General features: G+C 38.0%; 1 protein-coding gene across 1 annotated transcript; it reads right to left on the bottom strand.

The window, feature by feature from the left end:
• Nucleotides 1-10744: 10744 nt before the first annotated feature.
• Nucleotides 10745-26408, bottom strand: LOC149298744 (protein smoothened.L-like). The gene is made up of 12 exons (XM_089487074.1): nt 26159-26408; nt 19546-19751; nt 17771-17980; nt 17015-17187; nt 16341-16560; nt 15818-15941; nt 15125-15217; nt 14473-14581; nt 14099-14284; nt 13590-13738; nt 12538-12672; nt 10745-11331 (listed from the first exon to the last, which is right to left on the bottom strand). Exons 1-12 carry the CDS (start codon nt 26406-26408, stop codon nt 10745-10747), a joined length of 2442 nt encoding a protein of 813 aa, XP_089343200.1.
• Nucleotides 26409-26677: the final 269 nt, after the last annotated feature.

Genomic DNA, 26677 nt, shown 5'->3' with positions numbered 1-26677 from the left:
AGGAAGGGCCCTTTATAAACAATTTTAAATTATACGAGGAGACAGGAAGAAGGGGTTGCAGGGGTCGCACCCCTGTAGTTACACCAGTGGTGCTCTTAACCTTGCCAATATGGCAACCCTACCAACATGGGAGTTAGTTAGAGAGCTGTACATTTCATCTCAGTGACTTAAGTATGAAGGGCTGTCGTCGGTGAGATTCTCCTGCAAGATGGGCAGAGGTGACCCTTTATAATGCATAGTTACCGTGGGACATTTCTTGAAAGTCATCTCACCTTTTTTAACTAAGAATTATACAGGACCAATCAAGACCTTCTTACAGGAGAAGCTCATTGGGGTTTGGCCATCATATTCTCGTGCAAACTCCCAGTTGGGTAAATGCATCTCAATATTTTTTTTTTTTTATTGAAGCCCCAAGGTTAGTGCTTCACTGTAAAAGGCAACAATGGAAGCAACTCTTCTTCAACTTTGGGGCCCCACTCCCCATAAAGGTATGCAACCCCTTCCTTCCCTTCCTGGCCTGAAGGTCTGCATCATCTTGATCATTCTCTGCAGAGAAGGGCTGCAGTTGTCTTGAGTGAGGGGGGCACATATAAGAGCTACCACACCTCCCTCACCAAAAAAAAGTATTCACATGTACACAAACAAAACAAAAAAAAGGGGGGCCGATTAAGGCTTCAGCTTGCTTAAACTGGTATAATCAAAATTCTCTTCAACACACACCTAGTCTAAGAAGGTTTGGACTAGTGGATGATGAAAAGTGTCCAGAAGGTGCGTGGTGTGCTACTGTGCACAGAAGTGACACACAGACCCAAATGCGAGTCCTTATCTGGGTGGAACCACGGCCCTTCAGACAATCCAGGCCAGAGTGCCAACTTTCCCCCTCGCCATAGGTACTCACTAAATATGTTCACTGTGTGAACAGCTTCACTTTTACCATGGGGCCCAGTCCAGGTTGCACCAGCTCTTTGTAAACAATTTTGCAATTGCCCTACTACCCCACCTCACATTAGTGGTATGGTTAGTGTTGTTATGTACAGTATATATATATATATATATATATATATATATATATATCCATTGTGCTATCATGATCTTTTGATTACTATCACGAAAGGTCTGTATATGCATATTTGAATCTTTTTGTTCATGTTGGTGGTTATGAGCCTTAATGTGGTGCTTCTAACCCTTGGAGTTACGTGGATTCCTGGCTTTGTGTGTTAAGACACACGATAATTCACACTATTCATGAGTCAGAATCTCATGCTTTGTACAGTGTCATAAATAATTGTTTCATCAAGCATCAGACAGTTTCTGATGAGCCTCCTCTTCGGCTTGATGGGACCTAACCTCATCCTAATTTCATTGAGAACATTCTATCTGGGTTCCAAATCACTGGGGCACATTTGTATTTATCTGATGTTTTTGTAGGTGGTCAGGAATAATGAAGATATGAATAAGTTTGTCTGTAAATAAACATCCAAGACGGGCAAAGTATAGCAAAGGTCAAAACAGGCAGTGTAGTATTTTACTTGAAGTAGCAGGGCAAGAATTATGACAGGTTATGTGAGTCATATGAACGGTCAAATACATTTTATTACAGACAGTCATTGTGATAAACAAGCGTTTCTAAATATGGAGGATTCAAGGGAATGGTTACAAAAAAATCACACTGGGATTTATTCACTAAAGCTTGAAAGTGAGATACATAGAGATGAAGAATCATTTCACCGCAGTAACTATGCAGTGGATTAGGACTTATGTCACACTCCGCTATACTACAGTTAAGGTTGGTGTATCGCCATTTTTTCCGGTACACATACATATTGCACCTGTAACTGGACATCATGTGTAAAGTGATATCTGCAATCTGTGGGGTGTATAAACTCACAGAAGGGAATGAGTCGTTCAAGTATTATAACCCTAACTCATACCTGCCAACCTCTACCTATGTCAAATCTGGATCCTGAGGAGAGTAGAGTAGGGTGTCAATTGCGATTTCACAGTATGCACTCTCCTGTGTCCCAGACACCGGACAATAAAATAGTCACTTTTTTACTAGTATAGATCTCCAATAAGACATTTCATGGACCTTATCTGTATGTAACCTGAAATTGTTGCTGCAACATACACACAACAGTTCGTATGTTATCTGCATGCTAGGACACAAGTACATTTCACCCTGCATTGGTAACACAACTTTTCAAATTTTGCATTAGTCACTCTTTTATACATGTTTTCCATTGTGGCACTCATTTATAAATAAACGTTAATTTATTTATTTTTTAAATGTCTGGGGATAATCGTTGCATTCATTTACTATAACAAAAGAAGTATAGCATACAGTAATTTTGTATCAGATAGGCATCAGTAACCTGAGCCAGGACTCTGGCCCCATCCTGTTGTCTTTGTGTCCATAGGTAAAGAGAATTGATGGACTGCAACTTACCTAGATTGTAAATTCCTGCGGGAACAGGGCCCTTCATTCCTCTTGTATCTGTATCTCAATTACTGTATTGTACTTGTCGTTATCTGTAAATTCTTTGTACAGCTCTGCGGAATCTGTAGGCGCTTTATAAATAAAGTATAATAATAATAAAAAGTCAACTATTTATACACAAAAATGGACTCTGTAAGGAATACAGTAACTTACGCCCCAGCCGTTCCAATCCTTTTATGGAGTAATTGTCATAGCTGGAAATAATCTTAAACTGCTGTCAACTGGCCTATATAATGGGCTAACTGGGCAGCCAATGCTAACTCAAGCCCAACACCTTGCTCAGTCCACCTAGGCAAGAATGGAGGCCATCCTGTTTGTACTATGTTACAAACACGGTGACCCTATGCATTGGAGAGTGTGGTACCATTTATTTTATCTTAGCTAGACAGAGCTCAGCCAACTTCGCTTTGGGCTATATAGATATAGACAAAAGCAAAATAAATAAATAATTAAATTGATGGTAATGCTTAATAAAATTTGCACATTTCATGGAAGCTAAATATAATTTTATGTATTTGTCGCCTTAACCTCATGCAATATTTGAAGTAATCAAGTTTGTGCACTGAATGCCCCAGGGAACAAAAATCAGGGCAGCAGGGTGTATTTCTAGGAAGTAGAGAATGGAGGATATTAATTACACATTGCCACACATAGAATGCCTAATACACTCTATCTATATTCTGAGTTAAAAAAAAGTTTGAATAATCAATAATAATTAACATGAAAAACACAGAATAAACCTAAGCACCAAAACTTGATTATGTATGGATGATTAAGGAGAGTATCATTGTAAAATAATACTTTTTTTTTTTTAATTATAGAGCATACATCTGAGAATACATATAGGACGGTAAATTGTTGAGTTGAAGATCTCAGAAATAGTTAACAAAAATGAAATACATATAAAAATAGAAAACATGGCTGAATGTACAAAGATACGTTCTACTTATATGTCCACCACCACCATGCAAATTTATGGTGCAGTTGTTGTGCAGAAGAAATGTTTGGGAGGGGTCAATGCAAGTGTTTTGGAGGTCAGTCCTATGATCAATAGCTGCATAGATTTTAGGATATCACCTTTATCAGGGGAAAGCAGGTCACCCTAACCACAATAATGGAACTTTTTTATTATAATAAAATGATTTAGTATCATTTTTTTATCCTAAACATTTAAAAGCTGGCAAGTACACATGTTTCACAGACACTTAATGAAAGAAATTGACTTAAATATGGAAAAACTTGACTATATGAATATGGTTTCCATGAATGTTGATATTATTTTCCTGGTCTTTATCTTGGAAACTCTTGGTGTGCATCAACTATAATTCATTGGAGAGCTCATTCTCTTTCTCAATGTATGTAGTAACAAGGATTCCTTTTGCTAACTTGGCAATCAGACTTTATGTACTCTGCATTTATATAAATATTATAATAATGTATAAGTGCAGCATTGCCAAGCATAATTATGCAACAGAAGACATACGGTAGGTTGATGCCAGAAACATCTGTAGCCACCACCACACATGCTTATTTAGTGTACAAAACTATAAGATGCTAGATTTAGGAAAACTCACATATACATGGCAGTGTGAGCAACATTTTGTTAATTGCTTTAAATCTAAAATCTGTTGCTTTTTGTCACTGAACATTCACAAAATCCATAATAGTTTTGACCTAGAGGAGTGTATGGAGAAGGGTTACTTTCTGCTGCATGCTGCCGAAACCCAAGGCATTCTGGGCATTCAGCCCAGCGCTGACACAACTGTGGAAATAGATGCTGAAATGTAACATTTGATCGTATGTGAATGACTTTAGGGATTTGTCAATATTTTGCTTGACTATAACACTCCATGATCTAGCTCTTTTATAAGGGGTTTGTAACATCATTTCTATCACTTTATTGCATGTATAGCTATTTCTGCTTATAAACTGGTCTAATATGAAAGGTCATTATAAATGTTGGAATTATATACTGTACCCTTTATGACCAAAAGTATATAGAGTGTGTCTGTGAGAATTTGTGCCCATTCAGGCAAAAGAACATTTGTGAGATCAGGCATCCAAAGATGTGCGATGGGGTTGAGGTGAGGGCTCTGTGCAGGCCACTCGAGCTCCTCCACACCAAACTCATCTAATCATGTCTTTATGGAGCTTGTGGACAGGGACACAGTTATGCTGAAACAGGAGAAGGCCTTCCCCAAACCGGTGCCACCAAGTTGGAAGCGAACAATTGCCTAAAATGTCTTTGTATGCTATAGCATTATCAATACGCTTCACTGGAACTAAGGGCCCAAGCCCAAACCCTGAAAACTGCAGCAGATCTTTATCTCTCCTCCAACAAACTTTACAGTAGGCACTATACATTCTGGTAGGTAGTGTTCTCCTGGCATCCACCAACCCCAGATGTATCAATCAGACTTCCACAGAACATGTTTCTACTGCTTCAGAGTCCAGACTTAGAATTAGCTGTCTATGACCAGCCAATATAACTATATTGTTTTTACTCCCTAAAATGTTTGTTTTGGGGTGCAAATTGAAACTCTGCTTTGAGTACAATCTCAACTGTGTGAACAGCTTCACTTTTACCATGGGGCCCAGTCCACGTTGCACCAGCTCTTTGTAAAGAATTTTGCAATTGCCCCACTACCCCACCTCACATTAGTGGTATGTACAGTATAAATATATATATATCCATTGTGCTATCGTGATCTCTAGATAGAGGAAGACAAAACACTTGCAAATAAGGCGAACGCTAACAAAGAAAAGAGGAATAGTGCCATCACACATATGGGAAACGAAACAATGGAAAGTTCCATATAGAGAAGACAAAAACAAAAGCAATTGTATTTTTGTAACAGATCAGCTAACGACGCAATAAAGTGTTAGTGGGGAAGAGACACATTACCTAGGTAAATATTCAAATAGATACAAGTAATAGAAAAATAGGCACCAGAAGAAACCACAACAAATGTTAACCTTTAGATTATAGGCCTAGGATGTCAACCCCTGCTTCGGAGCACCCATACATCATTCTTTCAACAACTGGCATTATTAAGTACATATATACTTATTAAGGGAGAGATTTAGAATGTGGATGTGTAGCATATCTGAAAAACTGACTTTTGAGATCTTGTTCCATCAATATGGACTATGAAGCTTAAATGCCTTTTATTATTGCACGCTTACAAGCAGTCTTGTTTTTATTCACTTAAATGAGAGATGAAGATGAGCTTCAGTATGAATTTGATCTCACTATGCATTATGCAGATCCATCTCAAGCCTTCTTACTGGAGAAAATAAGGGTTATCGTTAAAGCAGGGCAAAAAAGGGGCAGTTGTCTAAAGACCAAGAACTGCCTTAAAAAAACCCACACGTCTCTTCTCCAGCAAGTTTTCACGCAGATCCTTTCTAAACACCACTGCCATCTAGTGGTGAAAGTTTCCACATACATGCTCAGTTTTTTCCCCAGGGGTCACATGATTACATTACGTTTGATGATAGAGCCTGCAGATCCTGTAGCGCTATTATAGTAGAGGAGAGTGAAAGTTAACAATTGTATATTAATTGACAATATACACTTTAACAATAAGATTAACATACTTTAAGACATCCTGGTTCAGAAGGAGACGAGGTGACTGTTTTTGGAAGCTTATAGTTTGAGGAACTTTACAGGTATATTTGATGTTAACCGTGGCCAAAGTGACCATTAAAATGCACAGTGTGGGCCATTTAGTAAATGGTAATATGAAAAAACCCCCCATTATTTTGGTCTTGAAAAGGAGGAACCTTACAATATTATTATGTAGTGTATACAGTGTAATTTTATGCCATAACAATACAGTATTTATCCTGTATCCGGTGCAGTGTGCACTAATCACAAAGTTCATGTTTGCCCCCTGAGCTTATAAGTTATAACACTATATTATATTATACAACAAAAAGAAAAGTACACTAACTTAATAGTTTTCTTTTTGTATGCATGAATCAAATACAAAATCTCCTTTTTCTGCTTTATGTTAGTACATAAACCATATTTGATGTACAAAATTATGAGTAAACAAAGCAGGTTTCCCCACTAATCCTTCATTGATAGCCTTTAAAACTATGTATATATTTCGCTCTTCATATACACTAGAATTCCTAGAATGTATGTAAAGTAGAACAAGCAAAGAGAGGACTTCAATGTTGATCCTGATGTGGAGCAATTCAGAACCAGGGCAATGTAAGTACTATAATTTTTTGCGAATCATATTTGTATTTGCCAGGCTCTTGGCTGTTATGAGCGTAACAGCCATTCTTTCGACTTTATCATAATTATATGTAAGACTACTTCTGACATTTTTATGTTTGTTTTGTCGAAAACGATGTTTTTAATCAGAACATCTGATTGACCTAGGCATTTCACCAAAAAAAGTCCCTCCTGTGCAGAACAGGATGGGGATAAACATTGATGGTAAACAGAAGACTTTATAAAACATGACTCTTTTATTCGTATTTACAAGTACAAAAATACAAAATAATTTTGGTAACAGCTGGTTGCTTTCTACATTTGGGTGCTTAACATGGTTTCATTTCTTATAAAATATATACATATAAAAAAAATGGCTTCTCAATGGTATTGGAAAGCACAGTACCAGATTTACATATCACCTTAACACAATTCCAGTACAGAAACCATTAAAAAGCAGCTGCCATCCATCTGACAGATCCTGTAAAAAGCAAAACATGAATAAAAATTGACTGAAGCCGTTTTAGATGGCAAAGCAATGGGTTATAGTCTCGCGATGCAATAAAAAGGCTAAATGAGTTTGCATAATTTGAATAATTAACCAGGTCCAAGTATTTAATATTTCAGGTAAAACCAACTACCATATAAACGGGTTATTTTAGGTGTTGACGTTGTGTGACCACTATGCAGGGCTGACCACTGGCTCTGAAATGACTAGTCAGAAAAAATAAGATTTTTCCCTGTACCCAACACTGTATGAACAAGTAGGTTTTTGTGTTGGCTTATAACATTTAGAAATATTTCCTAGGTCTGGACATATAATACAAACTAATCTATAATTTTGCAATGAACTTCACAGACCTTTTAGGTGAGCAAAGCTGTTCAAATGACTGAGCTGCTCATACACATACATGGGATTTATTCACTAAACCATGACTATGCAGTCTCCAATTACACTAAGCATTATAACGTTACAAGTTGATCCGTGGCACTATGCTGATTGTAATGCATACCAAAGCAGTGTTATGCTTAATGGCTTGTCTATGTGTTTGATTTCTTTTATGGCCCAGGAGATAAATAACCTGGCATTCCTGCCAGTGATCGGCTGCCTCAAACCAGCAGAAATCGTGTATGTAAAGAATAGTATGTATTCTTTGCTGGTGGGGCTGTACGAAGCATTAGACTGCCCCTTTAAAAAGGGGAAATGACGTTCAATAATTTAATTTACTTGCCCGAGGGGCTCATCACTGTCGGCCCTTCAGTAATGCACAATGAAGCGAGGCAGTAGGAATGTTTCAGATCACTTACAAAAAAAAATAAACCAAAAAAAATACTTCTGTTTGGTTTACAAACCATTGTGTCAAACTCTAGACGTTGAGAGCCATAAACAGTCCAGGAATTATGTACATCCTTGTTTGTGATTTGATGCATTTAAACCTTTCTGAGCTCTCAAGATCTGGATTTTGAAAGCGCAACTTAATCCTGGGTATCACCTGTCTCAGCCCAGCTTGTCAGGAGGGCCGAGTAGGAAATGGATTTGGATTCTGCCTTTCCTCCATGTCACTTGTTCCTCACGCATACATTTTCCAATACCTCTGTCTCAAGAGAAAGCCCGCTTGCTTGGCTTATGAGCGTGCTCAGCCACCAGTGTCTGGTTTGGCTTTATAATTTAAGGCCTGCTTATTTCATGAAAGCAACAAACCTGTCATGGAGTCCTCCCAGGGGCACCATTGCCTATGCTCTAGATGAAATATGCGTGATTTTATTTTTAAAACGAACGTTTAAAAAACTCCAATGTTTCTTTCAAAGTCCTTAGCAACTGTATTTCTGGCAAGTGCATTCTGGAGAAGTTAAGATGATCAGAATTTTACCTCGTCATTCATTTTATTTGTTCAGTGCCTCAGTAGAGTAGGAAACCAGACAGTAAGTATATTATCTGTGATTGAAGAAAAAAAATTAACTGAACATGCATTCACTATTAAGGACATTTCTGTAATCCCATGCGCCTGACAGCAGAGTGTCTCCTTTAAATTATCATTCTTTCCCCTTCCAAATGCATGGCAGGATTCAAGAGAATGTGTTCAGCATAAAGCTGAAGAAAGAACACCTACTGATTTCAATTCTGATTCAAGCTGCCAAAACTGGAGTGGAAACTTGCACTGCAACTCTGGAGCTGCAGCCGAATGTTGCATATTCAAGTACTTTCAGTACAATGTACTTTATTATGCATTTTTCCATCGGTGGGGCTGCACGGGGTACTGGAGTGTCTCTTTAATACTGACAGGCGTGAGCAATAACATCTTAAATGGTTCAATAGGGGCAAACATTTTAGGGAAAAAAAAACTAACAAATATAGCTATATTTGCTTAGTAAAACAGGAATGTAGCTCACATGTTTCACTGGCCTAGAGACATGGAGTGGGGTTGAGCAAAATTTCCATTTAACTATATATCCAAACTATAAAAGAGCCTTATTACCCTAATAAGTCTCCATAATGACATATGGCTGGGAGCTTAGGATCTATACTTTCAATAACAATGACATTGCGAGCAGCTGCCTTGACTCTCTGGTAGACCAAGTTTATCATTGGCATCCTTTGTGAATAGCACTTACATTAGCCTTTTATGCAACTTTTTTCAATTATTTTTGTTTACAAATACTTGGCATGCAAAGGCTTTATAACAGAGGTTTAGTTACCCAACAACATATACCGGTTCTTTGTTTATTGTTATCCTCAAAAGGAGTCCATTTGTGATTATATGCCAAGCCCAAAGAGACACATTGTGTCTCTCTAAAAACATACATGATCTTGATCTTTACAATATAACTATTAACCCTGTAAAAGTCAGAAGAAAAAGGCTGGTTTTGCCGTTAGAAAATGTTGGAACATTCACACGCAGCACACATCTGTCAGAGATTAAAAGTGAAATGATCCCTTCTGGATGACATGGATAGATACACAGACACCTACTTAGTTCTGTATCATATAAAACAAAACAATGTGCTTGAATGTAGGAGAAGAAGGGCACCAAGGATCATGTGCCTATGTGCCCTCATTGCGTTAAACATCTGAAGAGAACTAATTGAGAAAGGTTTTCATTATCGCTCAATATTTTTACAGTAAAACGAGAACAAAACAAGTATAAATATTCAAATACAAAACAAATTAACCAATAAGAATCCCCCAAACCTTAACTCGGTTTATAATTTCTGCTTCATCCTCCAACCTTAAGTGTACCGGGGGTCTTGAAAATACCGGCTACTTGTGCCACCGGAACCTAAATGGTTACGTGTCGGCAATAAAAAAAATAACAAAAACATAACAAGTAATGTGATATGTGCTTTCGCACATAGAAAAACACGTGTTAACTACCAATCCATGCAACAGAAGTTGAAAATGTACAGGCCCTTCCACATATGGACTGGAACAAAAAAAGCAAAAATACTCCATCATACAAAAGACGCCTGATGTTTGGAGATGGCATCTAAAATGCAGACATTGTTAAAAAGGCAACTAAACATGATGGCCATTAAAAGGCATGGGGGAGTGAAGTCTGATATACAGTAAGGTCAGGCAAGGCATGGACTGGCAGCACTAAAGCACTTTACAAAGTTCTCCATGAAGCCTCTACAGTAAAGTCTTAAACAACCATGTTGTGCCCATGAGAAATAATCGAAAAGTCACTTTCACCCAAATTTTGCATCCCAATTTATATCCGGTGCCAGAAGGCTATTTCCTCCAAAAATACTTTGATCTGTACAAAATAAATAAGTGTCCAGCAACTCATCTTCTATATCATGGAAGGAATATACCGGGGAACTGTGCACAGCAGCAATGTCCAGGATTTGTCAGAAGTCCTTCCTGCTTCTTTTCTTCATGTTCATTCACAATGATTTCTGTCCTCGGTAATTTAAAAAAAAAAAAAAACCTCCATAATATTTGTGAAGATCTATGGAGTCTTTTCTAAGATCATACCAAAAATGTAACTCACTACTTGCTTACCACGCTTGACAAAACACTAGAAGTCTGAATCTGTATCCATTAATTCTGCATCCATAAGATTTGACCTGGAGTGAATCGGAGCTGCCACTGCTCTTCTAGTTTGAGTTCTTCCACTATGACAAGCATGCCCCGTTTGATGTGAAAGGGCTGCTCCATTTGAATACTGAAACATCCCATCTCGTCTCGGAGGAGGAATGAACCTAATATTGCTGTGGTCTGGGGTTTCATCAGTGGCATAAGGATGAGATATAGGATTGTTTTGGCTGTATCTTCTAGATCCAAAGTTATTATCCATGTTCTGTCCCGGGTATAAACTCTCCTGTATTGGTGGCCACCTCCGGTACTCTCTGTATGATCCTGGGAGAGTCTCTTCCATTTCGCGATGTGCTCTTGCTTTTGTGACAAGGCCGTTATTCACAGGCAGCTTCGGAAGGCGCGGCACTGCTGTAGGCACACGTGCAGGGAAATTATCAATGAGCCCCGGCTCTTCCAGGGGACGGATATCTTTCTTTCTTCTTTTCTTTTTCTTCTTTGTTTTCTTCTCCAGTCTCTGGGGGAAGTCTCCCTCCACCAGCCACACATCCTCTCGGTCCTCTGGAGGCACTGGAAGATAATGCATGTTATGTTAGGCTTTGTTTGCATTCTTGTTTTTGAAAATCCATGTCATATTGCTGAAATTGATATCACGAGAGAGATGTAATATATATAAACAGACGTGAAGAAAGAACCTGAAAATCTTCTAACCACAAGGAGAAGCTGCTATTGAGCGATAACTTCTGTTAGGAGGTAGATGGACACCTTTGTTCTTGTTTACACGCACTCACTAATTAGAGACCATACCCCAGTTTGAAACTGTTTATTTGGGGGAGGAATAATGCGGTCTATAATCAGAACAACATGATAGGTGGATACATAACATATAGTTAAATATTTAAGAGATTTACTAAACTAAATATTTGTAAAACATGTGACTTTTCATGATGCGATTCCTTCGTATATTATATGGTGTACTCAGATGACCTTGCCACCATAACATTAGCATTCTAAAAATCCATAATATAAAGAAACATTCAAGCAAAGGTTGTGAAAATTCCTGTGGGATATCGGGACCATGGAAGCAGCTCTCTTAGCTTTCACTTCTTAAGATGTACACAAGTATCTTTTCTGATTAAGTTACATATACTTTTTTTTTATTATAGGTAAGTTAAATCTACTCTTCGGTGGAAGGATGTTGTGTGTGAGAAGAAGGCAAAATGATTTACATAAAGGCAAAGCTATACACGTAGCCAAATATCTCAAAACATGTACATTAATTTAAACAAGTATTAACTAGGAAGTTTTAAATACATTTTGTTATGCTAAAATGGGAATGTAAGAGTTTCTCTATAAAGTTAGTCGTGTATACCGTAATGCAGTTTAGGACTAAAAACTTGGTTTCATTTTGTTCCAATAAACATCCTTTATCTGCAGATGTGGAGGCTGCCATTGTTGAGTCTCGTGTGATGTTCTAGGTGACTTCCTGCTCAAATACTACATATTATGGCAATAGTAAAGAAGCCGTGCTAGTACAATGAAATCCTTTCCTCCAAAGACCATCATTCGTCAGTAGCTCAGTGATTATAACAGAGCCAGTCTATTATTTACCACAGAGAGTATGATAAGGAGTCAGTTTGTTTGTCTAGTAGATCAGCCAAAGATAACAAGACTATAACAAATACAATGACTAATATGCAGCTAACTGAAAATATATAACAAAAAAAAAGTATTTTTATTCCAGGAGTTCACCTTTAAATGAGATTTGTGCTTTACCTGGAGTTGCCACAGGAGTGACTGAGACATCTTGAGGTAGGATTGCCCCTCTTCTGGCCACCATCTTTGTGACATGTTGTGCCCATGCTGATGACATGTCAGCAGATGGCTCATTAATATCAAAGTTCAGACCAGCTATAAAAAAACATAAGAGAAAAAGTTATAGCAAATAAACCATCTGCCATTTCATCTAGCTTTAAAGTCCTAGCAAGGATGGCAAATGTGAAAAATAAATGTTTGTGCATGCATGTGCGAGCCCATGTCCGACTTGTGCTTAATAAGAGGCATCATGTATGTACGAGTCCAGATGTTTAATGGTTACATGTAAGTTTCAAGAAGGAGAAGAAGAAAACATTTTCTCTGAGCCCTTATCTAGAATAATTTCCTGGAATACATATGGCTTAATTTATCTTAGTGGTTAAAAATAGTTATATTTCGCAGGAGAGCCTACTATTCCAAGACGCTGGCTAAAAGTTGCAGAGGACACAGTGCTCAATCTATGTATGTAGATGTATTAAGGCTGCTACTGAAAAGATATAAAAATAACGCTCTCATCCAAAGCAATCTCAAAACGCCATAATAATTATTCATTGCTTTTGGTTGCTTGTTTAAACCCTTTTTTTTGTTTGCAAAGCCTTTAACGTTAACTCTGAAAATAAATTTCCCAATGTTTCCAAACTTATTTCTTTTTTTTCACCATAAATCATGTTAAAATGTTTGGAATATACTGCTGGGAGAACTTTTTTTGGCCTACAGCATTATCTGTTTTACTTTAGAATTATGCCATCTGAGGGGCAATTTACAATATATATGTAGTGGAATTATGAATCAAATCAGAATAATTTAAATATTGGTTTGTAGTATTTTAATATTAAATACTGTAATTCTCAACACAAGTCCAGTGGATTATCTATACCTCGAACAAAAGTAGTTTAGAAGAGTTAAGGGTATTAACTTCTACCTAAAAGTGTTCCCAGTCCATTTGCTAGTACAGTATTCAATGAAAAGTCAATATTCTGTCTACATGCATTTACGTTGTTGCATGGACTCACCCACAGGACCTTCATGAGACACAGTATGTAGGCTGAAAGACAGCTCCTTCTCAGGGTTGTTGAGAAGTTCCTTTCTCTTAGAAAACGCTTTTGCGATCATCTTACTCTTTTTTATTCTCTTTGGTTCATCATCACTGCGTCCCAGAATCCTGCAAAGGAAGGAAGGCTTTGATGTCATATAAAGAACTTTCAAGTGACACTTTGTAGGGTACATTATGAAACTAGTGGAGCAATTTTGCTCCAGATTTAGAAGATCTGTTCTAGTTTCTCCCTTAAGAAATAAGGCCCATATGTCATCAAATACTTTATCACAAAAAAAATAATCTTGATATTTCTGCACAATTTATGATGTATTCCACCACTATATTTAAAGCGGACTTGTACTTTACAGAACATATGGACGAGCCTGCTTTAGGTAGGGTATACACATTTATCATATTATTTACATTTATACAAAAAATTCAGTGTTTATATTTTTTGGTTTTTTTTCTAAGAACATTGTGTTTTACCTGCACCATGCCCTCTTCCAGATTATAATGGTGGCTTTTGTCCATACCCATGTGCTCATGGCAATGCCTGTGCCAAACATAGCAAACAGGTTGATTTTCTCCACAAGGAGGCTAGGCCTGTTCTTAATCTCACACTCTGGAATTGGTTTGTTGGTCTGAGCTGCAATCGTCACATTGGCTTCACAGCTGTAGAGAAAGGGAGTGAAACAAAGAAAACCAACTAAGATACACACTCAATGATGTATTGAGAGTAAATTCAACATTCCATGTGGGGCAACATTAAGAGCAATAAGCAGGGATGTGAGCAAGATCTATACACAAGCAATTTGTAATATGATAGTTAACACATTACCTCGGTTTCACACAATACTTACAGGACATATTCACGAAAGCTTCTCTCCCACTCAGCTTGATTGAAGAAGTCGTAGAAATGACAGGTGAAAGTGATCAGCACACAGCCAAAGGCCAAGAATCCAAATATTCCTGAATCAGATACATTCTTGGGTAAGCATTTACAGAGCATATCAGCAGCGGAGGTCTCAAACAAAACTACAGTTCACACCAAAGAAATTTCCCAGATTAATAAACCATCATTTAAACCTAGTCTACATACCAATAACTAAAAGGACGACACTGGTATTTTAACATTTTGCTATATACGCTAGAAAAGGCTCCTTTTCAGGATTCTTCAAATCAAAAGGTCACTGCGATCCACTACTTTGTTTATTAACAACTTTCTAACATCATGGCTTCATTCACAGAACACATTCATGTGGCAAGTATCTCTGTAAGTACATGTCTCCACACGAATTAACCTCAAAAACGCCCTGCGCTGGAGATACAATACCCTGCTGATTTTCATTTTGGGTTACTATAATGGTGCCTGCAAAGCTACATCAGGTTTAATGGATCACATTTCCAATAAGCCCCTCAGTTGATTATTCTACTAGGAGAACATACAGAGTTTTCTTTGCACATCAAGAAGTTAAACCGAGACCCAAAATAAAACACAAAGAAGCGTGATACCTAATCGCAGCATAGTTTCATTGATTTTACTGGCTGCCTTCTCACTTAGAAGGCCTGGGTGATTGCTCTTGATTGAAAATAATGTCATTACACCTGTAACAAAAACAGATATAGCGTGTCACTGAAAGAAATGGCCCGATTGTGGACGGCAAGGAGATCAAGACTTTCATGGCTAGTGCTGGGGTCACTGTTCCAATAGGACATGAGTTTACCAATTTTATGTTTTGTTCCAAACACCTTCCAGTCAGAAGAAGAGACGATACATCTCAGCTTTTTCCTAAAACATATCCTTCAGTTACATTTTAAATAACCTACCTTACTTAAGACTTAGAATACTACGTTTTAGGTTTCTGAGCAAACAGAATGTTGACATATTTGAAAACATTAAAAAATTTTATGGAATTTATACTGATTTTATCATACATACAGTAACATTTGACCTTACACCTGTTTACGGGTTTAATAGCAACATCCATTCTCTTTCTGTGTAAGAGTTCATTAGTTTTTTTTCTTTTTAATTAAAACTACCTATATTTGGACGGTGGCAAGGAAGGAACTAAAAAAATGAATATATTCCAATGTTTAAACATATCATTATTTTGGTGGGTATTTTTACATTGTAGCTAGGAAGGAGCATAACATTGTTAATTAGTTTGCTTTTAAACATAACTTTTCTCTTTGTAATCAGCTCACCTCTGATTAAGAAGTAACCACCTATGATCAATACCAAGCCGATAGGCGCTAAGACAAAGCCTGCTCGGTAACGATAGTTCTTGTACCCTACAAAGCAGATGCCACTCACAGAATCTCCATCCACCTGTTGGAAGAAAACTCAAGGATTGTAAATCATGTTATGAAGCATGCCACAATTTGTCCCATGCAGAAACCATTACATTAGTTGCAGTGTGCACTTGTTATTACTGGCAGACAGGACCACATATTGCAGACAGATATGTATAAATACCATGAGCCAGGTAGCTGTGGAGTCTAACCTTACATTTTACATACATTTACCCAGCCCTGGGCTTAGGTCATGAGAGAACTTCTACTGGACTGCATGAGAAATCCAGATATGGTCTTAACCATTCAATAAAGCTAAGGCTGAAAAGCTGGAGGAAGTAGGAAAAGACAGAAGAGTGAACCACCAGAATAAAAATAATAGTAACAGTATCACTTAAGCAGACCGGTTGCAGTTCACAGGTGTTGGTAATGTTACCTGGGCTACAGCAAGTATGGCGACTGTGAGTACAAAAGGAATTGACCATGTGACCAGATGAAAGTAGGATGTCTTTCCAGACAGAGGCTGATGAGTGGTGCCCAGGGCCTTGAAGGAGGTGTGCCAAGCATAGGTCAGCATGACAAACCAGATAACGCCAGACATCATGGAGTAGTACACAATGACAAAGATAATGACACAGGACAGGGTCTCATTGGACCTAAACAGAGGAACAAAAAGTGAGGCATTGTCAATATGGATTTACATGGATGTAACAAAGATAACTACTTAAGGAGTTAACTGGGTAGAAGTATTGTTTTTGGTTTCTGAGAGGGGATGTAAATTAACACCTCCAAACAAAAAGCAAAATTGAAAATGCCCATACCTGGGAACTTCCAGGGTAGGCTGTCCAGAGCACCTCTTCTTTGGGAATGTGTTAGTGGGGGAGCAGGGCTATCCACACACAGCTTTAACTGAAAGGTGAGTGAGAGAGGTAGTGGGTATGCCAAAATGCTGCTTCCCTGCCTAGAAAAAGAGGAGACTGGACTGGAAAGTTCCAGGTATGTCTTCATGTCCTTACTGGATCTTTGGAATGGGAAGGCCCTTATCCATATCTGCTAATTTATTGATCATTTCATAGTAGATTCAAATTACAAAATCTTAATGGGACTTACGTGGGCTCCCCCAGTCTCATTGTGCCATCCCCACGACACACAATCTCTTTGCGGGCACCATCCATGAACTGTGCAAGCCACCCAATGCTACCCATAAAAAAGCAGGCATTCACATAGAAGAGTATAACTGCAGGGTAGCGGTTAGAGTTTTTCCAGTCTGAGAGGAAAGTGGCCTAATAAAAAAGGAGAAAAAGAAAAAATGGCAGAGCTATTAAAACACACATTTTCTTACTCAGACACAACATGCCTTTTTTTATATTATGGTCAACATTAGAATATGATGGAACCCTAATCTTTGCCAATAATTTGCCAAGCATCTAGAAATATAATCTTCTTACATATTACAAGAAATCAGTTTGAAAAAAGCAGGGCACACGCCACGCAGACAGAATGAAAAGAGTTAGTAGCACACAAAAATGTAATTAAAATTTCAACCTCCCACTATATAATAGGGAATTTAAACATGCATGGGATAGGCAAATGGAGATCCCGAATGTAAGACAAGACCAAGGACTGATCTCAGTCTTGCATCCGGAAAAATTCGCAGACTAGATGGGCTGAATGCTTCTTATCTGCCATTAAATTAAAATGTTTCTATGTTTGATGTCCAACTAGGGCTAGTGCAAAGTGTACAATAGTCTTACAGTACATAAACACACAGCATATCATTTTCATAGTATTATGCTTTTGATCTGGTAAGCTAAACGTTCAGTGATCAGTCCTTGTTTATTCTAAATATTTAGGGACCATACTTACCAGGGTAAAGAAGGTACAGAAAATAGTGACCGAGCTGAATATAGCAATGTAGACATGCATTTCACGGTGTTCCTTCTGCGTGAATAATGGATTCTCACATTGGATGCCACAGCCCTCTACATCCTCGTACCAACTCTTTGGATTGTCTGTTCGCACCAAGGGAGGCTCACACTGCCCCGAGCTGTTAAATTTGATGTTCTGCACCTCATTCTGCAATCAATGTTACAATCAATTAACAAAACCCAGCCTTAAATCATAACCTGTACTTAACATGTCCTGGTAGTTTATATGATTCATCTTAGTATATCCTATACACTTCATGTGACTAAGGGGCAAGCAGTGCACTTTTCAAATACTTCCATTGCTTTACAAAACGGCCTTGTTTAAACATGTTTTTAATAACAATAAAAATTCCCATATTATTGGTTCTAATTTTCCCAATTAATAGGCGGCCAAAGGGTCCTGTCAATACATTTCATTACTAGCGTCTACTTGCAGGGCGTGACATGCTAGACCATGGGTGGCCAAATTAAGTACTGGAAATAATGAGATGTTTGGTATTTTAACATAATTAAAGCCTTAAAGCAGTGTGAACTCTCAGACAACCATATCAAATCAGCATATACACTCGGCTCCAGGGAGGTATCCACCCTTATTTACCCCAGTATCTGTGGTGCATACAGAGCATGTGATCTCATTCCTGGCATACATATTTCAGACATATGGCACATGGTCAGGAAAGGCCTGTTTGCAAGCAGGCATTGAGAATAATAAAAATAATAATAATACAAAGCCCATGTTTCGTGAATTTATGGTTTAATCGTCACAGAGCCTTTGATATTCAGGTTAGATGAGAATATCACAGTTAAGCTGCTTCCATAATTCTTGGCTTATCCTACTACATCTGGTTTCTAGATACAGAGGCAGATATTACCTCAATAGCAAGCGCTTATTATTATCTCACTGTAACAATATAAGACACAGTCCCAACTAGGGTGAGCACATGTACCGGATTGCCCGGGACAGGCCAGCAATGGGACCCGGGCTGCCTCAATCCGGGACAATGCCTTGTGAGAAGTCTGAGTGAAGGAGGTCTCAGCCAATAAGGAGAGACTTCTCAACTCTCCTGATTGCCTGAGAGTTTAGAAGCCTTTCCTGATAGGCTGAGTCCCTCCTTCACACCCACTCAGAGCAAGCTGCAGCTACCGCCAGGTTTGTGTGTTTGTCTGGTTATAGAGGAGTTAATTATCTGAATCTACTCATGTCTGGTATTAAAGGGGTAACATTCTATATCTACTCATGTCTGTAACGATAATACTTAGATAGATGTAATAATGTATGTATATTATTAAATATGAAATCAACATGGTTTCCAAGGCTTAATAATATATAATAGTATATCTGAATCAGGGTGTATGTGAGATGTCACTAAAATAATAGTTTACTCTAGCAGTCCCCCCACTTTATTTTGAGATTGAGGACATCAGTTTAATCAAGCTTGGCGATACATAGAGAAGCTGGACAGGGCATTTAGAAATAATAAGAGGCCTGCTTCTGGATCTTTGGAACCAAAAACTTGCCCCCTTCCTCTACTGGTCCTGAAGCCACAATTTGGGGACAACTGCCTTAGTTTTCCCAATTTCTACGAATGCATTTTACAGAAGACGAAACAAACAAAAGTATTATTTAAATGTGACTTTGCCACTTATAGGTATATAACATTTTATGGAACCAGTACTCCCTGGGTCAAAGGCACACAATGTGTGATCTCTTACCGGGCAGCCCTCAGGAAAGCGATCTGTGGTACACTTCAGGAAATCAGGCCAACCTCTCTCCCGCGCAACAATGGCACAAGGTCCCCGGGTAGCCTGGCAGAGGCCCTGGCTGGGCAGCTCCACTTTACCCCCCTCGCACTTAGGCATGTACACAGCACACAACAGGGGCTGGATAGCCTCCCAGCAGCGGGGAGCATTCCGTAATCCTGCACAAAGACAAACAAAAGGCTTCGTTTTATATTACACAGAAGGCACTATGCTGACAGTCATATTCCACGGTTTACAGTCAAAGAACAAGGATGAGAAATTGTACAAAAATATATTCCCAATTTAATTTGCAATAAAAAAAATGATTAATAGCCTAAAATAAAATACAATGAAACTTGTCTTTTAAAAAAATTGCCGCATGCTCACACCTGTTTGGTAGGCCTCATTTTACACAAAGGTACACACATGGATAATAAGGTATGCCTGATGGGCTGGAGTACATAGAATGGAAATATAGTTTTCAGTCTATTTATTACTATGACTTTGAAGCTGCTGTGTAGAGTAACTCCAGTGATGCTCAATGTGCTACTACTATGGCTATTGTAGTAGTCCTAACTCCCAGCTGATGAAGGCAAGGATGATTCAAAATCATTATAGGCCAATAGGATACAGAAATGCCATTGCGACTTTCTAATGTACATATTTATTTTCAGACACCAATAAACATGGAATATATACCAGACACACCTTATTTAATATAGCAATTTGCTATACCGAACACCAAGGAAGACGCAGAAAGGAAAAGCCAATAGGACTGGTTTTGAGTTCATCTCATTCACCAGGATCCTAGTAGATTTATTGGCAGAAAAAGATGGTATGCCAATAATCACCTTACCAAATCAAAATTGCCACGCATGAATTAATTAGAACACAGACAGTATATATATATATATATATATATATTTATTTTTATTTTTTTTAAGTATAGTACTTCCTTATAATAAATACAATCCTAGGAGGGAGATCTCACTTTGTTTAAACAAAGCCTGGTTTATTTTTGTTATATCCACTTATCGCTTGTTCTGTAAACACTCAGGCACAGAGCCTAACAAAAGGGATCGATAATTAATTGGGCGCAATAATCATGCTAACACCGAGGACCAAAAGTTAAGAAGGCTGCTCTTTTGGTAAAACACCAATACAATGGTTCATTAATGACAACTAATTAAAAAAAATGTAGCAAAAGCGAGATGGCTTTAAAGTTTGAGTTATTACATAGCTAGATCTAAGGAACAAAGGTTTAGACATGTATCTGGCTTCTCATGGTTCTTGGTATTTGCCACCATATATAAGTTGCAAAACAAAAAAATAAATAAAACATAAAATTGTAGTGATATTATAGTGTAGTCTTATGTCCTTGACCAATGTATGCAGAATTAATCACACTGTAGGCAGAATTCTAGCTACTAAAATAACAACCGAGACAAAACTAAGTGTCACTTGGCAAATCTTGTTGTAGGGTGCTTAGAATGTAAAAAATATAAGAACTTGTAGAAACCATCTCATAGTAACATAGTAATTTAGGTTGAAAAAAGGACCTAAGCCCATGAAGTTCAACCCTTCTACCTATCCTTCCAGTTTTTGATCTTCATACACCGAAAGGTGCAGTTTTATTCACATTATTCAGTTTGGGCAACTGATTAAGAACAATAAAAAACACCAAACAAGTTATAAACTATATAAAAAGGGTTATCCACAAGTTTAATATACAAAAAGCAACGGGCACTTAGTGAAGTTATTCAATAATAATAACAACATTTAGACTACTGCAACTCCCTGATGCTGTACATTGCTGAGGTACACAAAACATGCAAACCAATTACTGTGCCAGAGACAAAGATAGAAAAGGTAAAATTGAATGCAGTTTCATCATTACTTATGTGACAGAAAATATTGTCCTTTTGCCATCCCAATCGCTTCTTATACTTTGAAAATACCACTTCTTATTGCATGATTGTGTGGGTTTTTGTTCTCAGATTTACTGGATGCTGGGCACTTAACTTTCTTCTTTTTTGTTGTTCGCTTATGTGCTTGAGGCATCTTTATACATCATCCCCGTGGTATTTGTTATATATAAAAGGCAATTCTGGTTAAGGAGTGCAGCAATCAGCATTGCATTGGTTAATACGACAACAGCACAACATTTATAACTTTGCAAAATTGCCGACCTTTATCCAATTTTTTTCACAGTGCTAATTTACTATACTATGAGATTTCCCTTGTTTTAAGTCAGGGGTGTCCAATTTGTTTTTCTGCACTGGGCCACTTCATCATAAACATATGTGTGCGTGGAGCATGCATGTTTCTCATTGAGTGAAAATATAGCCTTTTGGCTGTGTAATGCATGTTAATACAGGGTTAATTTGACAATAATGCAAAAGCAATCAACAAACATTTTTTAGATCAACTCAAAGTAATGTGCAGTGTATGTGTGTATCCCAGAGACCCACAGTAGTAAAATTCACAATAATATGCAGTATGAGTATCACAGAACCGCATTCTCTCCAACTAACAGAAGAGGTTCAAGGATGAATTCAGAGCCTGACCTTCAGGAGGGGCACTCACACTAGCACACAGATCCAGACACTCGCACAACCAAAACAACTAGACGCCCATTCTAACACACATGCATACAGCAAGACACCCACACAAACTTACCCAGGTAAATCAAACTAATACAAGACACACACACACCAACATACCCAAAGACACACATTCATACAATAAAATACCCATATCCACACACTAACATACCCAGACACAAGAAACATGTTTGCACTAAAATACATGTTCACACACTGACATATCCCACACTCATACTAACACACCCTGAGACATGCACTAACATACATCCTCTTGGAAATTAGGGAGATAAAAAGGTAAGTCCGGGTGTGAGGGCTTAACTCTTTATCCCTACTCCAATTACCCCCCCCCCCTTAGATCCACTACTAGTTGTCGGTGCGGTTACCTCTGCAGATCTCTTGTGGGCTGCAGCTCAATACCCAGCAAGCTGCATTTGGTCCAACGGGCTGCATGTCAGACACCCCTGATTTAAGCACTTTCATGGATAGAGCTCAACTGGAAGATACATAAAAGTCTTACCAATAGATTAATTAGAAGACATATGCTATTGTTTTTATTTTGCCTATTGTGTATAAAGTATCCAGAGTTCTGATACATTTTACATCAACTATTCCTATTGGCTGCTGCAGCATTTTGTTTACCTTTAAATATACAACTCTTATGTTTATCCTGTGCTTATCTGTAAATGTACAAAGTTTTCATGGCAGTGGTCCAAGTGAGGGTGGCAGACAGAGGCGCACTAAACATATTTTGGCTTGGAGAGGACCAAACAAAATGAATAGCGTAGCCACAGCACTTTACGCTCTTTAGTACAAGTTTACCCAAATACTTCAGTTGACTATACTAAAAAAAAAAAAAAAAAAAAAAAATCCAAAAAAAAAATCAACAGATTCAAATTCACAAATAAATAAATGTATACCCCTACGTCATGCCTATTTTTTTCCTCGGGATTAGAGCAGCAGACTTTGTTTTCTTCATGAAATCACTGCAGCCACCCCCACACTATCAAAGAGACGTGGAACACTGCTTGCTTACTGCCTGCCTGCCTGCATTCTGACGTCAGTTTTGTTTTGTGAACCTCTTCATTTCAGAGCTCTGGATGCCCACACCAGTATACACAAGCACTGGGAGTGTGGAAACACATCTCTGTTGCAGTTAGGTTGAGTAATAAACCCGGAGCCAACATATATGTGCCACTGGACAAACAGGGAAGGGTTACTGGCAGAAGCACAGTTCTTTGATTATTTAAAAGCTAAATATATAAATCCTTCTCTCAAAGTTAATTTAACCAGGATTCTAGCTATAGAAAAAAGAAGTATAAGAGCCATCAGTTTAATTTTAGTGACCGTTGGATATGCTTATTAACAGATCTTTAACCAATAATTACCAAGTGAAAATTAAACCCTGCTCAACTCGGACATTAATCCATTACAGACTATGTGATATTTCATGACTTTGGAACAAACTATAGTCCATTTGAAGTGTTTGGAATTTAGTAATTAACGCAGCTGATAAACTAAACCAGATTTCACAAGACAAAAAGCACTGATAATGTCATGATGCACACAAAGCATGTATATTTTGGTGCTTTTTAATGCACAACCTCTTTTATTTCATAAAATCTATACATATATTGAGTCTTTATCTTTAAAATGAAGCACATTAAACATTGTCACAATACTTAACTTCTTAGACTCCACTTTTCTTGAGATCATAAAATTCTTATTAAAACCCCCAGATCATAGCTGGATGAGAAGAAAATGGCCGTTTAACAGGACAATCAGGATTTCCAAAAAATCTGATCGCATTTATGCATAACAATGTTACAGATGTGCCTGAATCCCAATAACCCATTAAACGACCATGAACATAGACTGCATGAGGTCCAGTACGGCTGAGCCCGCTAAAATCCCGACTACGCTGTAGATACATCCCAGTGGCTATTGGGGAAGGGTGGCAAATGGAGCAATGGCCCCTGGGCTGTCGGACTGGACAGCCTACATTGAGCATCCCGTGCTTTGGCATTCCTTTATTACTCAATGAAACACGATACACAGCAGTACCCTGGAAATAATTGGTATGTAATAAAACAACATACTTTGTATTATGCTTTGCCTTTGGCCACACTTACAATGGTAAAGAAAATATCTGGAAAATATATATAATCTGCTATAAAAAATATTTTTGACATGGCTGTTACTGTAACTCTGGCACTCAGGGGCCGCAAACATCCAAACATTTTAGCTTATATCAGCTTGCATTTATTTGAATATATATATATATATATATATATATATATATATATATATATATATATATATATATATATATATATATAGTATTCACAGCTTCCCTATGCAAAGTTTTTAGGGAAAACACTCTGCAGAGCTCTCTCATTTTAACTTAAATGGCAAGCTAGTGTGTCTTAAAAACTGAGGGACCCTAGAAAGGTTCAAACCAAGGTGAACCCAACTGCAAGTAGACAATGCATGGGAAGGGCATGGACGTATCTGCGCATGCACGGACAACCGGTTGGTGGTGCCTGACAAAAATAAATAGGCAGAAACAACATTCTTTAATTGTAAGCTCTTTTGAACAGGGCCCTCTTCACCTTTTGGTTCTGTAAGTCAGAATTGTTACGTTACACTACTATGTCCTTTTTACCCTATGTACAGCACTGCATAATTTTATGGCACTATATAAATAATAAATAATGGGAGAATTATTGAACCAAACCCACATATTATAAAAAAAAGGCAGTTCCTCCTAACTGGCACTGATTACATAAATCCAGTTGGCTGCATTTGGTGGCACTGTTTCATCCTAAAATGATAGAGGGGATCCAAACCAAATTCTCTATATCCGTTATTGGGAAAACATTTTCTCCTGGAGAGGAGACAGATACCAGAACTCCATCATTCCGCTGATCTGCTGGAAAAGCAGCTGGGACAGAAGCCATAGTTCAACATAAAAAAAACTCCATAATTATTTTATAGTTTATTGGTTTCTCAAAAGCATTGCATCTTTGTAGTCAGTGGTTTATTAAAGTTGTACAGTGACTAAAAGCAAGGGGTGTCAAACCCCAATCCTCAAAGACCGTAATTCTCCCAGTGTCTTAGGAGAACACCAACACATAATTAACCATAAGGTTGTGCGTCACTTAACTCTCCAAGCGACCATATTTCACCTTTAACTGTAGACACCTATGACAAACGTGTGCAGAGTCCTTTTGAAATTAATGCTGTCCACACGCTGGTTACATGAGACATCATTCTTAAAACCCAGTATGGGTTATGTATAAAAAGTTATTTTGATGCAAAGTTTGGAAAGTGGTCTTCTTGCTATAGCATCCAATGCAATGGTCTGATCAATAGGCTGTTCCATTGGTTGTTGTTGTGATAAGACCAATTGTCAAGCATTGAACAAGGATGGTGTTTTTTTTGTTTGGTTTTTTTTATTGTTGTAGATAACCCCAGTTTGGTTTCTTAGGATCGTAGTTCAGTACTTCTGAAGTAGACTGTTAGATAGTTATATCTACTAGTGAACTTGTTAGAATCTACATTAAACACCAGAAATGGGTAGATCTGCCAGCGAGACAACATGATGCAGTGCCAACTCTTCGGTACAGAAGGCCCAAAACACTAGCAGTAGTGTTCTAAAACAGCACAGTAACATTAATGTGCGCAGACAGCACCAGGTAAAGCGTTAACTCCACAGTCCACTAAAAATACTAGCCGCAATCATTACTATTATTTATTGTTTTATATAGCGCCATCATTTTCCGCAACGCTGTACAATAATTTTATTTACACAAGAATGCAGATTCTTAGCAGGCAAGGAGCATCTCTATTACAAAGGAATGACGTGGTAACGAAGGGAACGCATAAAGACATATAGGATGATTTAGCATACCATTAATCACATTAATCTTCTTGGTTTGAATTCATGGAATATGTACAGCTACACACTATAGGATACTCACCAGACCAAAGTAATAACTTATCATGGACTTCTTCCTGAGTGGTTGAGTCTTCAGCCAGGACAGTGGAGGTCAATCCATATGGTAGAGTAGATCCCAGACAAACGTTATATTTGAGGGCCTCACAAGTGGTGGTCTTCTTGCACCGATCCAAGTATATGGTCTCATTAAACTGAGCAGCTCCTAATTCAGAGGTGGAAAGCAAAATCCAAAACCACACAGTCCAGCTGCTCCGAAGCACCAAGGGCGACATCTTTAGAAGAAGAATCTTCAGGACATTGAGAACAGCAGAAATGTGGCTTTCTTTCAGGAGGATGGGGACTCTCTCAGCTCTCCACTCTCCTGCATACTCTCCTCCTCCATTTTACTTTCTGAACTTTCCTTGTGCAGCTCAAACCACCCCAAAAAAAAAAAAACTATTTCCAAAGCCAAGAAAAAGAAAACGTTACCCAACAAAGACCCTCACCGATCCCCCACCCGCACAAAATCACGCCACTTGTTTTTATGTTAAAACAGCTAATT

The sequence above is a fragment of the Sceloporus occidentalis genome, unplaced genomic scaffold (genome assembly GCF_023333645.1).
Source record: "Sceloporus occidentalis isolate IW3139 unplaced genomic scaffold, rSceOcc1.0.p SCAF_31, whole genome shotgun sequence".
NCBI classification, from domain to species: domain Eukaryota; kingdom Metazoa; phylum Chordata; class Lepidosauria; order Squamata; family Phrynosomatidae; genus Sceloporus; species Sceloporus occidentalis.
The sequence above is the reverse complement of the archived record's forward strand: the minus strand, read 5'-3'. Positions and strand labels throughout refer to the sequence as shown.